The sequence below is a fragment of the Cucurbita maxima genome, unplaced genomic scaffold, assembly GCF_002738345.1.
Source record: "Cucurbita maxima cultivar Rimu unplaced genomic scaffold, Cmax_1.0 Cma_Scf00022, whole genome shotgun sequence".
NCBI lineage: Eukaryota > Viridiplantae > Streptophyta > Magnoliopsida > Cucurbitales > Cucurbitaceae > Cucurbita > Cucurbita maxima.
In genome coordinates, this window is record NW_019272038.1 from 657,976 (window position 1) to 671,249 (window position 13,274).

The following is a 13,274-nucleotide window of genomic DNA, read 5'->3' on the forward strand; positions in this document are numbered from 1 at the left end:
TTTATTATTTTAGCGTAAATTTTTTTTGAGTTATATTCTCCTCATCATTTAACCAAAAATAACTTCATGCTTCAATTATATTACCCGAACAATTAAATTTAGCTAAATTAAATATTATTTAACCGATTAAGTCAAATTTTTTCGATTAAATATATCCATTTAATTTATAAGGTTGAATCTATAAAATATATATATATATATATTACGAGATGAGTTTTCGGCTTTGACTCCTACCCACTTTAATATATATATTAAATATATTTATATTACGTTCAAATATAATTTTATTAACGAAAATATTTATATAAATATATCAAAATATTTTTAATACTAAAAAATCCATAATGGAAAAAAAAAACACCAAGATAAATACACATATATACATATAATTAAATATATATTAGGCAGTAATTATAAGATTTTAAGGCAAGCCAAATTATTTTATAGTACGTATATCACCTTATAATTATTTATATAATTAAATAAGCATTAATCTAATTAATATTGTTTTTTTTATTAAGAAGTGAAATATTAAAAAAAATGATTTTCCAATATGAATAAAATATTATGGAAAATAAAATAAAATTACAAAAACCCTAAAAGACATCCATTAACAAAGAAGCTCACATAAAAATAACAAAATAATAAAATAATAAAATAATAAGATTTAAAAAAATAAAATAAAAAAAAAACAAAACGGAACGAAAGAGAGATTGAGATCATATGGATATTCGACATTCATGTTTTTCATGGTATACAAACAAAGAAAGGAAATTCAGCCCAAAATACCATTTTTTTTCTCACGTTGTAGATCGTACCGTTCGTCATTGTCGTTTGCTTTCGCAATCATGCGACAATATCTTTGAATTTTTTTCCAACGTGTTAACCGTGAAACTACAAACAACAACAAATTCGACATTTCGATGCATCGATAAGCGACCTATTGTTTCTGTCGGAAGATTCATCTTCAAAGACATGGCCACGTGGAGTTTAGACTTTTTGTCTTCCATCCGCCGCTTGAACTCCTTAGGGAAGGAAGACGATGATTTTGCATGGAATGATAGCGTGACATGTTCTTCGGAGCCATGTTCTTGGTGGATGAGCGGGAATTTCGCAGTAGCAAGTTCGTGTTTCCGAAATGATAGGAAGGCATGTGATGGGGATTTGAAAGACATTGAGCCAACAGAGTTAGGGTTATGGATGTTGAGTTTGATGTGGAAGTCGTGGCCAGAAGGAGCGAGTTTGAATGTGGTGAGTTTGACGATGGGGGGTTTGGGAGAGGCGAGGAGAGGAGGGAGAAGAACGGTTAGGAGAATGATGACGAGGAGGAGGGCGGCGATGGGGAGGAAGAAGCGGAGACAACAAGAGCGTCGATGTTGGGAGGATTCGACAGAAGGGTTACGATGACGCTCGACGATAAGGGCATTTTCAGGGGGAGGAATACGATAGATTTGGTCCTTCGGGATCTGGACGACGTAGGTGCCAGAGGAGAAGATAGGAGGGTCGGGCAGAGAGTAAGAAGAGCGAGCCCGCTCTGAGTCCATCTCCGAGACCGAGGAGATGGAGGAGGAGGAGGAGGATTGAGGAATGGAGAGTAATGGTAATGGTTGAGGCTTGTGGAGTGTGCATGGGGATAGGAGGGGGAGGGAAGGGGGAATTTGGGTTATGGTTTTTTGGAACAAAATCCGAATTCAAAGGGATTTTTTACAAATCATTTACCTTAATATTAGAGACAAAGGGTTGGGGTTGGTTCTTTTACTTGGTCAACCCTCCATCCTTAAAAAAAAAAAAAAAAAACACGACATTTTTGTGTTTTTTCCGTTTCGAATATTTGTGGATTGATTTGTGTTTGTTAGTGAACTTTTAATATATTTTATTTAAGATTAAATTAAATTTTTTTAACAACTCAACAACCCAACTCGAGGATAGTTGAGTTGAGTTACTAATCTAACCAACCTGAACTTTTGGGTTGGTCCAAAAAGTTACCTCAGCTCAACCCGACTCATGTACACTACTAGACAGGAGTATTGAAGGCTTGAATTGAATGTCTTCTCTAGTGGGATTCTCGAGGGTCTATTAAAATCGACCTATAAGCTAATGTTATGAGTGAAACTAGACCATAAGAATAAGCATAGAGACCGAAAATCTCAAGGGTCTAGTAAACCTAAAAAATTATACACAATATAAAATGGACCAAAACATAAAAGGAGATTAAACGACCCAAGTCTCCTAATCAACTTTATATCGAACGTCTTCGAGAAATCTTGGTCGCAACACTTTCTTCCAAACTTTTAAGTTTTTACTATATTAATTTAAATATAAAAGAAAATAAGATAAAAAATAATGTTAATAAAAGTTTAAATTTTTTTATGGAATCTTTAATTTAATATTTGGAATGAAAATGAAAAGAAAATAATAATTTGTTTTAAAAAAAAGTCAATTATTACGTTTCTTTTACCGCACAAATTAAATGATATTCGGTTAAGTAACGTTCGAAAATTATGAATATCAGACTAAATATTAAAGTGATATTCAATAATAAAAAAAATTAAATAATAAATAATTTTGTTGAATTAATCAATCATCCCTTTTGTATTAAAAATATTCCACTATTTTATTTAAAAAAAATTAAAAAAATTAATAACTAAATTCTCCATCATATTTAATTCTTTCGATTAATATTTTTTTTTAATTATATGATCAAGAGAATTAATTAAAAAATATATACTTTGAATCGTTGGATAATAACGGATCAATAAATTAATAATTTTATTAATAAAAAATATATATAATTTATAGACTTAAAATATTAAATTAAGTGATAAGAATGTACCGTTTAAATAATCCAACTCAACGAACAACAGCCATCGACACTCTATCCTTTAGAGGTCAAGTTGTAGAGCCAATATCAATAGGGACATGGATTAGGTTCACACCCTTTTTTTGACCTTTTCTTCCCATCATTTTTTTTTTTTTTTGTGACAAATTTTCCAACCATATTAAATATGGGTGAGCCGTTGTCCATTTTCACGTCAAAATTCTTTGACCAATTAAAAATCTCTATTTTGTTTGGAGCAATTCTATATTAGTTGATGTTAAGGGACGACAAAGTGTGTTGAAATGACTTGCAATAGATCTGTGGAGGTAGTCTTCACCTTTAGAAGCAAAGAGTGTAACAGCCCAAGTCTACTATTAGTAGATATTGTCTGTTTTGTTTGGTTACATATTGTCATCAGCCTCACGATTTTAAAACATGTATACTATAGAGAGGGTCTAAATCCTACTTCCACCGATATCTTGTACTGTCTGATGACTGGCTCTGATACCATTTGTAACCACTGAAGCCCATCGATAGCAAATATTATTTACTAGAGAGAAGTTTCTACTCCTTTATAATATATATATGGGAAACCTTTCATATACATATACACACTTACGTTGGTTGGGGAGGAGCCTGAAAGCCTACAGAGTTTTAAAGTCTGAAAGGGAAAGTCCAAAGAGAACAATATCTGCTAGCGGTGGATCTGGGTTGTATATGTATATGTATATGTATGGTTAAACACTTTTAAAATTCCTTAAACATTCCGTAATAAGATGGACAAGGAGATGGACCCAAATCTTTTACGCTTCTATATTAATATTTAAAAATTTTGTGAATTTCAATGGGCCGTAATTGGGCCTGTGGGTCCCATTCGTTGTAGGTCAACGGTCAAACCTCCCGCAACTTGTCCTTTCTCTATCTCTCTCCCACTTGCCTTGCAGGCGGAGCTTCTGTTAAATAAGTACGTAAAAACGAAAACAAAAAAAATAAACATAACGGATAATTTCTTGCAGTCTTCCATGGCGGAAGGGCAGGATTCTTCGTTAATCCACATCGACGATGCCTTTGATTCTCTTCCGGATTCCATAATTCTTATGATTTTCAACTCCGTTTCCGATGTCAAAACCTTGATCCGTTGCAGAGCCGTCTCGAAGCGATTCAACTCTCTCGTTCCTCATTCCGATTCTCTCTTTCTCAAGGTCGATTGCGTCATTTCTTCCGATTCTGATTCCGATGAAAACTCGTTTCTCTACGGATTTTTCAAGTCCGTTGTGAAATCGTTCTTCGATTTGATTTCTCCTATCCTCGTTCAGTCCGAATCGCAGAACTCTCCGGCGCAAATCCTCCGGCAGTTTATCCGGATCCAGCGTCTGGAGATCGAGTTTCCGACGGGAGATCTTAAAGTTGAGAGAATCGGAGGCGTTAAATGGAGAGCGGAGTTTGGGATTACGCTTAGGAGTTGCGTGATTTTGCTATTTCGAGGGATTAGGTATGAGTCGTATGATGAGACGGCTGTGGCAGATGGTTTCGATTTCATCGAAGAACTGAAATCGAAGGTGTTTTTGACGATTAGTACTCTGATTACGGCATCGGCGAGGCACCACGTGTTGGCGGAGTTGATCGAGGAGCATTTGGAGATGGAGAGTCTTGTTTTGCGAGACAGGGAAGGGGAAGGCGTGGTGGAGATGGACAAGGACGGGTTAGATGAGTGGAGGAAATCGAGAGAGCGTAGCGGCGAAGACGGCGGCGGAGTAGCGGCGGAGGGAGGGGAATGGCGACGGACGAGAACGAGGGTTCCGAGCACTACGGTGAGGATGAGACATCTGCCGAGGGTGGAGCTCCGGCGAGGGATGTGGATAGAGGACGCCACGTTGGTGGTGGTGAGGCCAACCACAAATGCCAGCAAGGATAAGACTGATGACATGGAGAAAGAGAATGATGAGGTGGCATTGAGGACGTTCGAAGGTGATGATGTGTACGGTGAGGCAGTGGGAGCGTTACTGAAGAAGGGCCGGAGGTATCAGTTAGAAATGAACTCTTTCTAGATTTTTCTTTTTCTTCTTTTTCTAAATATATATAAATACTGTAAATTAAAACTCTCTGAGCTGGAAATATATTTATTTATAATGAACCAATTGAAACCCGTTTATATTGGGCCCTAAGCTTTGGGCCGAATGATATTTTTCAAAGGTCAAGTGGGTTATAATAAATTAAACTAACAATATTTTTTTAAAATTTTTAAATAATCCAACTTGAAATTTGACCATGTATTAAAATTTAACTTACTTTGTTCTAATAATTATGTTTTATCAGTAAGAATAAGAATATACTATTGTGAACTTGATGATTAAATTAATTGTATTTTATATAATAAAAACTAAATATTATATTAATCTTTATTCAAATTTACTTTTCTTTTTTTTTCTTTTTTTTAAAAATTGTTAAATTACATTTTTACCCTTATTATTATTATTATTTTTTTAATAATCTTCTTTCAAAACGTCAATTTTGCATGGATGGATGTCGCACAGTATGTGTGAACGTTTCGAGACGAGTATTTCTGAAGACTTCCTTTGAAATGAGTTTTTCAACAATAATACCAAATCGCACGGATGTGCTGGTATTGCACCCAACCCATGTATCGGAGGTTGGATTATACCCCATTTTTTTTTATGACGTATGTCATAAATGGTTTAAAAAGTAGTATCGATGAATGTTAAGGATGTGAGATGTTAAACTTCGAGCACTTTTTCTAGAGATATTTTTTTTATTTTTTTAACGAAATTAAATAGAGAAAAAAAAGTGCTTTAATTAGATTTTCCCACTCTTTTTGTTTTAAAATCCAAATTTCACTCATCTCCTTCAACACAACCAAAAAATGAAATCCATGAAATCAAGAACTTCCAAATCCAAACCCACTGCTCCGCCGTCCGACCTTCTCGTTTGCTTTCCGGCACGTTCCCCTCTCACCCTTTTACCAAAACCCATCTGCAGTCCGGCCAAACCGGCGTCGGAATCCCACCGTCGCCACCAGAAAAAGCCAACGCCGGTTGGTGCCGCCCAAGCTAGCCCTCTGCTCTGGGCCAAGGAGTTGGCGTCGGAGCCGACATCGCCGAAGGTCACATGTGCCGGCAAGATCAAAATCAGACCCGCCACCAAGAATTGGCGATCAGTTATGGAAGAAATCGAGCGAATTCACCAGAAGAAGAAGAGGAAATTACCCAATCAAAATCAAAACCCACTTCGATTCAAAAGAGAAATCGTTAATATTCTGTCGTGTTTACGCGGCTTCCGCTTCGATTTCCGTTGCTTCAGAGGCTTCCATCAATCCGTAATCACATCGGAAGAAGAACGAGAAGATGGCGACGGCGACGGCGACGGCGAGTCCGAATCGGAAGAAGAACCCAGCAGAGGTTCGAGAAGAACAATGTTCTCGGAATGGTTCATGATTGTACACGAAAAAGAAGAAACCAAACCCAGAAACAATATCGATTGTTCTTCACTCGATCTCCGGCGTTGCGATGTTCCGCCGCCAAATGCTCTGTTACTGATGCGTTGCAGATCAGTCGGCTGGATCGAGCGGAAACCAAAAGAAGAACAAGAAGATCATGAAAAAGAAGAAAAACAATCCAAAATCAGTCACAATCCAATGCTGAGAACTCGGAGTTGGAAGAGATGAGTAACTTTTATGCTTAATTTTTGTTTCGTCTTTTTTTAATATCTGATTTAGGGTTTTTTTTTTTTTTTTTAATTTTTTTTTAAATTTTTTTTTTTATTTTTAGGTTTAGGGTTTTAAAAGGGTAAAATTAAAAGAAGTAAAGAGGGAAAAAGAATTATGATTATGCCCACTAATCATGATTATCCCTTTTAATTTGGTTTTAATTTCTGCTCTTAATCACCTCTGTCCTTGCTATTCCATTTTTCTATTTCTTCATATATATATATAAGAAAAAATAATAATTAAGCCCATCGAGACTAAATTTAATTGGTTAAAATATTATATTACTAAATATTGACAAATTTAAATTTTAATCTCACCTGTTATAGTACAAAAAAAAAAAATGATAACCATTTAAATTTTTTTAATTTTATATGTATAAATATTACTTTCCCTTATAATTATTTTGGTTAAAGATATTAAATTTTGAACTTTAAATTGATGGAAGATTTTAAATACATTTATTGATTAGGAATTTTTTATTAAAAATTATAATAAGAAATGAAAACTTTAAAATAACTATTTTTTTTTAAAGAATAATAAACAGATAACCGGCAAGAAACTCGATCCCCAAAGTTAATTGGAGAATCTCGCAAGGACGAAAAATGAAATATGTAGTGGGAATGGAAATAGGAAAGGTTTCCTCATTCCCGCCTCATCCCGTGGACATCTCTACTTTATATTGGCTCATTAAGTTTAAAATTTTATTTATCGAACATGAAAATATTAAAATAATGTACTTGGTATTAAAATGAGGAAATAAAAAAAGGGTTTAGGGTTGGGCATCATAACCGAATCAATTAATCAATATAATGATAAACAAATGAGAAGAACCCCAAGAGATGGAAAGAGTAAAATAGGAAGAAAGAAGACAACCAACCAACCAACCAACCAACCAACATAAAACTGCACACACAACTAACCAAGTACATAACTCAATTAGCAGACTCCATAGTTAACCCTAAAACATAATAATTACCCAAACCAGATCACAATTTTCATAATATCCATCTCCCCACCAACTGAAAGTATTGAGTTTTGGTTAGAACCTAGATTACTTAAACCAATGCAATGCTGCTCTCTCCGCCCGGGGGTTTGCGTACCCCGCCTAAGTAGTCTCGGGTCTCTACCTTCCCGTCTGCAAATATGTCGCTCCCACTCATTTCGCGTAATTTTGCGACGCTCAATGGTTTCTCTGCAGACGACGGAGGAACGTCACCTTTGAAGATGTCGTTTCCTGATAACTCCGAAAATTTCTTGTCGTAAATCTTCTTTGCTGTCTTTACTGAAGGTTCTTCACCAGGGATCACGTTTATCTGTGTTGGTATCCCATGTGGAATATCAGAAGGAACGCAGGCCATAATAGAATTAATAAAGGGATGAATGAAAACTAGGGATGTTAGTACTGAAGATAATAGAAGCTCACAATGATGATATATTGACTAATTAAATGATATTATATGCTTCGGAGAAAGACTTGGAAGAAAAGTTAACAAAAAAAAAAAAAAACAGGGACATGCTTAATTATTCAGATAAAGCAACCCCACGTAGAGCAATTAGTAATGATTGCAAGTATATTAGCAAACTGGAATCCTAGGATTTCATCATTGTGAGTGAGCTTCCGGCCCCATCAGGAAACTAAGATGCAAACAAACGAGTAAGATAAATTGGTTGATGCAACACCCTTCTATCCATGCTGCCTGACGAACGAACGAATGAACGAACGAACAAACAAGCAAGCGGGCAATGGTGAGAACCTAACACTAAATTATGTAATTTCTAGGCAAAATGAGAGAGTGTCGTTTGTGGGGTTTTGCATTCTCAATGGATGTATTTGAAATTAGAATGACTAGAATTCCATCCTGAAAATTACTTGATCAGAAGAGTACTACTTACATTATCAGGCTCCCCAATCTCAATGCTTCCTTTTAAATCCAAAGTGCGTGCAGTTGTTGGTCGGGGTAAGATCTCAGGAGGAGGCGCGAATATATCATGTCCACTAAGCTCCTTGCATTTAGCATCAGAAAGCTGCTTCTTCAACATTGCATCGGCATCGCTTTCTAGGTTCCCACTCAGCTCACGCTGCTTCGCAACCTCGGGTAGAGTAGTTGGTTTTTTAGGAGAAACACTTCCTTCTTCACCGAATGAAATATGACTAATCCCAGCCAAGGCTTGCTGCAGTTGATCGAGCCGTCAAGAATAGAAGTTAGAAAGGCCTTAACCAAACACAAATTCTTCTCACAGTTACAGATAAACTGCAATAAATGATGATCTTCTTCGATGGATACCTGGTACATACGTATTCCTGTTTTATTCTGTGAAGGGTTGGCGCTTCCAGATTCTAGTTCATCATCTTCTTCGTTTGCAACAAAAATGCCACTGCCAGTCATCTCCTTCATTTTATATCCAGAACAGGGTTTCCTGGTGTTTGCAAATTGAACAACAAATGAGACGCCTCATATGAAACTCAAGCTAAACGACTCCAGCAAATTCGAGGTTGTAAACCGTTAAGACTCTAAAGCAACTTGAAAATTTGTATTCAAATGACGTTAAAATCAATTGATGCGGGAAGGACGAACAAATTTGATCAAAGATTTGTCAAAATGCCTTGAAGACCAGAAAGGAATACAGATTAGAGATCCAATCAGCAGTCATTTGAGCAAAACGAATATTACCACGCAAGGAGGAAGAGATAGAGATTTGAAATTTGAATAACTTGGCCAATTTTTATAAACTAAGCAAGCAGATCGGAGGTTTATAGAAATGATACAAATTCAACAAGCGCTACACAACTAAAAAAGAACGATAAATAGCAGCAAATGAGAAATAGGGAGAGAGAACAAAGCAGTCTTTTCAACATCAAGGAAACACCGAAACGAAACAGATTAGCTCATTCGAGTTTCCACCATCACAATTCACAGTACTCACAATTCAGTACCAGCAAAGAAACCGAAACAAAAAATATCCAAAAGAACAAGAATGAAATAAGCAAGAACGAAACCGATTTAGATCTCACCTTTTGTTCAAGCTCTCAACCTCCTCATCCGTGACCTGACCTCCAAAGACGACCTTACTGATCCCAGGGGAGGGCTACAGAAAAAACAAAAACAAAGAGAATGAGCAGAAGAAGACGAAAGGAAAGAAGAAAAGGAAAAGGATAGAAATGTAGAAAGTACCTGATGAGACCTCGGAGCAGAGCGAGAAGCAGAAGAGGAAAGCGCAGAAGAATCAGCCGGCGGAACTTCCGGCCAAGTGAGCAGATCTGCAGTGGAGGTGTGAGGCTTCCGAACAGGAGTAGCTCTGTCCATTGAAGAAGAAGAAGAAAGGAATTGGGAAGAATTGCAGAGGGGAGAGAGAGAGAGAGAGAGAGAGAGAGAGAGAATGGAAGCGAAGAAGATGAAGAAATGGAGTTGGTCTGAGTTCGCTTGAAAAGCACTCTGAAGCTATTTGTTAATGGCTTCTGCTTTACTCTCCAGGAAGAAACCAGACGGAAGCGCTTTCCGACTTGCCAATCCTGCCGTCGAACCAGAGATGTTTTTTTAAAAATGAAATGACGGAAATACCCTCGGGATCTGGAAGTTTCTATTTATTTCTTTTTCTTTTTTCTTTTTTATTTTTTAATGGAGAGTGGATTACAAGCGAGATCAATATTGCTGTGTTTTCTTTTTTTTTTTCTCTCTTTAAAATATTTGAATTTTCTAAGCGCCATTTCCATTTGGGCCGCACGTGCCACCAAATGACTGTTCCTCGTTTTTGCAAATTACCCCCCCAATTTCTCTATATTTATTTATTAAGAAATATATATTAAATATTGTAATGTTTTAAAAAGTGTATAAATTTAATTGATATTCTGAATATTTCAATTAGATTCGAATTTTTATATTAAATTAAAAAATATAAATAATATATAAAATAAAAAAAAGTTTAAAGGACCAAATTTATAATTTAATATTGTTATTATTGCAAATACGTCCTCGTCTATTTCACCTTTTTTTTATACTCCCCTCCCCCACACTTTCTTAAATTACACTACGGTACCAAAGAAGGAAACACGTTAGGTGTAGAGATAATAATATAATAATAATAATATTATTATTATTATTTAAAATTGTTTTGTTTGGATATGGTTTGGTTGCTCTCATGCACCAAACACGCCAAAAATTGGAATTCTTTGAAATATCAATAATTAAATTAATTTAATTTAATTTAATATAAAACAAATTTATTTTTTTATTAATTTTTTATGTCTCTAAGTAATGTGAACGAAATGCTTGTCATTGCTTCGCTTTAAATAAAAATTAAAAAAATTCCAAACTTATTTATATTTATTTATTTTAATTAATTTGTCCCAAAGAGGACCACTTTATATATATATATAGAAAATAAAAATATATGTAAAAATGGGTGAAATGACTAGAAAGTCAAATGTGCCAACTAAAGCTGTGACTTTAGGGGAGAATCAAAGATTCATAAAATATTAAATTAAATTAAATTAAATTACAAATTTAAAATGGAAAATGGGGAAAATAAATAATAAAATATAAAATAACAAAATTGGAAAGAATTATAAGGAGGAGGGCAAAATTGGAAACAAGATGGCATGTGAGGTAAACTTTCACGTGCACTCATTTCCCTTTTATCATTATTTTTTTTTTAATTTTTAAAACATAATAATTAATTAATTAATTCCTTTATTGTACTAATTATTACGATTAAAAAATGTATATGATTTTATTACCTTCATTTATTTAAAATTAAGCTTTATTTATAATATATTTATTAATGAATAACATCTAAATTAAAATTAAATAAGGTAAAAATATTGTTGTCGAAAGTAATTAATGATAAAGTTAAGAACTAAAAAATTATAAATTAAGTTCATTTATTTAAAGTTCTTAAAATAGAATAATTTATTAAAAAATAAAAAAGGGAGTGATATTATTTGAATAATTTTTAAAATTTTTAATGTTGCTAGAGAAGCTTCTATTCTATAAGGGAATGATATTAAGGATATGTCCCAATTGGCCATTGGAAATGACCGTTGGAAGGGTTGTAAATAAGGGCCATTTTGTAATTTCATTTGCTCACAAAATATTTAGAGCCCATCTCGTTCACGTTGGGCTTCATAATTGTATTGCAAGAAACAACCATGTGATGTGATGTGATGTAAAATAATTTTCATTTTTCTATCTAGTCCCTCCATTTTTAAAAATTAACGTTTTTGGCCCTTTATATATATATATTTTTTAAAATGACACGTTGGTTTCCAAAATTTGAATTTGATTTACAATTGGTCGTTAATAAATTTAAAATTAATTATAAAACGACAGGTTGTATGTCATTGTTAGCATAGTTTTAAAATACGTCTATACTTATAAGAAGTGTTTTGTTCCTCTTTCCAACTAACGTGAGATCTCACAATCCAACCCTTTTGGGGGGCCCAACGTCCTCGTTGGCACACCGCTCGATATCTAGCTCTGATACAATTTGTAAACAATCCAAACCCACTTCTAGCAGACATTGTTCGTTTTGGCTCGTTATGTAACGTCGTCAGACTCAAAATTTCAAAACGCATTTACTAGGGAGAAGTTTCCACCAATGTGAGATCTCACTGTTAGACAGGGCGACATTCAGGAAATATGGAATAATCGACATTCATTAAATCCTACACATCATTCGAATTCTCGACACATGTTTTAAAACATCAAACATGCTCGTGTCCCTTTGAAATGATCAGTGTCCAACCACACGCAGGTACGTAGACCTTAACACCTGCAAACGGTAATAGGACAATATAAGAAAATATTAGTTGTAAATAATTAAGAAATAAATAACGTTATAAATAATTTGAATATTAACTAACAATGGAATCCAAAGAATAAGGAAAGAAAAATAAAAATTAGTTACTTGTTAATGGGATGCGGACCAATAGGAGCAATGTCGGCAGGGGCTTTGACGGCGACGTTTTGAACATCCACTACTTAAAATCCGCCTTTTATTTAATTTATTTGTGTTTAAATATTAAAATCCGCCTAATTAAACGGATAAAAGTAGCTGTCGTTTTGCTAATTCGCTTGTTTAGTAAACGAGTAATTTTATTTTTACCGATTTTTAAGCAATTTCCGAAAATTAAGTTTAATTACTAAATTCAATATAATAATGTGACCGAAATTAACTCCTATTTTTAATCTCTAAAGTTAATACATAAAAAAACAAAACACACTTTCATTCCCAACAAATAATAATAACAAATAGTTAAAAGATCAATAATAATTCTTATGCTATGAAAACTCGGGTTAAAAGGATAGAAGAGACTATCACCTTTTAATATCGGTGTGTAATTATTGATATCATATCTTCTGTTGATCTGAGTGAGAATAGCTCGAAAGACTAAATCTTCTTGTTTTTATAGGCTGTTCGACAAAGAAAATGATTACCGCACTGATTTCCCTTTATTATAATACATTGCATCAGAGTTTATTGACCTGAAGATTGGTAGAGCTCCACTTTGAGTGGAAAGCTACTAGGTCCACTTGTTACGTGTTAAATTAGGTGGGTAATGAATAATCCTAGAGAAACCGAGCGTCCTTGAAAAAGACGTAAAAGGGAAAAGATGAACATCGTGGAGTGGTTAGTCAAATACCCTATGATGTTTGCGACAGACCTAAGTCTTGAGTCAGGAAGAAAAAATGCAATGATCATAATTAGAAATTTAAGCTGTCGCATCAGAAATGA

The 13,274-nt window shown here is 34.5% G+C and overlaps 4 protein-coding genes across 4 annotated transcripts; 2 read left to right on the plus strand and 2 right to left on the minus strand.

The window, feature by feature from the left end:
• Positions 1-824: 824 nt before the first annotated feature.
• On the minus strand, positions 825-1,544 carry LOC111496611 (NDR1/HIN1-like protein 13). Its single transcript, XM_023147106.1, has one exon. The coding sequence runs from the start codon at positions 1,542-1,544 to the stop codon at positions 825-827; it is 720 nt and encodes a 239-aa protein (XP_023002874.1).
• Positions 1,545-3,684: 2,140 nt separating this feature from the next.
• LOC111496576 (F-box protein At1g78100-like) lies at positions 3,685-4,980 on the plus strand. Its single transcript, XM_023147061.1, has one exon. The coding sequence runs from the start codon at positions 3,841-3,843 to the stop codon at positions 4,864-4,866; it is 1,026 nt and encodes a 341-aa protein (XP_023002829.1). The 5' UTR covers positions 3,685-3,840; the 3' UTR covers positions 4,867-4,980.
• A 719-nt stretch (positions 4,981-5,699) lies between these two features.
• LOC111496612 lies at positions 5,700-6,500 on the plus strand. Its single transcript, XM_023147108.1, has one exon. It carries the CDS (start codon positions 5,700-5,702, stop codon positions 6,498-6,500), a length of 801 nt encoding a protein of 266 aa, XP_023002876.1.
• Positions 6,501-7,321: 821 nt separating this feature from the next.
• Positions 7,322-10,063, minus strand: LOC111496478. Its single transcript, XM_023146927.1, has 5 exons — positions 9,716-10,063; positions 9,556-9,629; positions 8,828-8,960; positions 8,436-8,714; positions 7,322-7,855 (listed from the first exon to the last, which is right to left on the minus strand). Exons 1-5 carry the CDS (start codon positions 9,845-9,847, stop codon positions 7,598-7,600), a joined length of 876 nt encoding a protein of 291 aa, XP_023002695.1. The 5' UTR covers positions 9,848-10,063; the 3' UTR covers positions 7,322-7,597.
• Positions 10,064-13,274: the final 3,211 nt, after the last annotated feature.

What these genes read in the sequence shown, in the direction of transcription:
- LOC111496611 (XM_023147106.1), bottom strand. Translation starts at nt 1,544, where the DNA reads ATGGACTCAGAGCGGGCTCGCTCTTCTTACTCTCTGCCCGACCCTCCT.
- LOC111496576 (XM_023147061.1), top strand. Translation starts at nt 3,841, where the DNA reads ATGGCGGAAGGGCAGGATTCTTCGTTAATCCACATCGACGATGCCTTT.
- LOC111496612 (XM_023147108.1), top strand. Translation starts at nt 5,700, where the DNA reads ATGAAATCCATGAAATCAAGAACTTCCAAATCCAAACCCACTGCTCCG.
- LOC111496478 (XM_023146927.1), bottom strand. Translation starts at nt 9,847, where the DNA reads ATGGACAGAGCTACTCCTGTTCGGAAGCCTCACACCTCCACTGCAGAT. An exon ending in CAGGAATACGTATGTACCAG is followed by an intron (nt 8,715 to 8,827) that starts GTATCCATCGAA and finishes GATCAACTGCAG; the next exon opens with CAAGCCTTGGCTGGGATTAG. An exon ending in AGATTGGGGAGCCTGATAAT is followed by an intron (nt 7,856 to 8,435) that starts GTAAGTAGTACT and finishes ATACCAACACAG; the next exon opens with ATAAACGTGATCCCTGGTGA.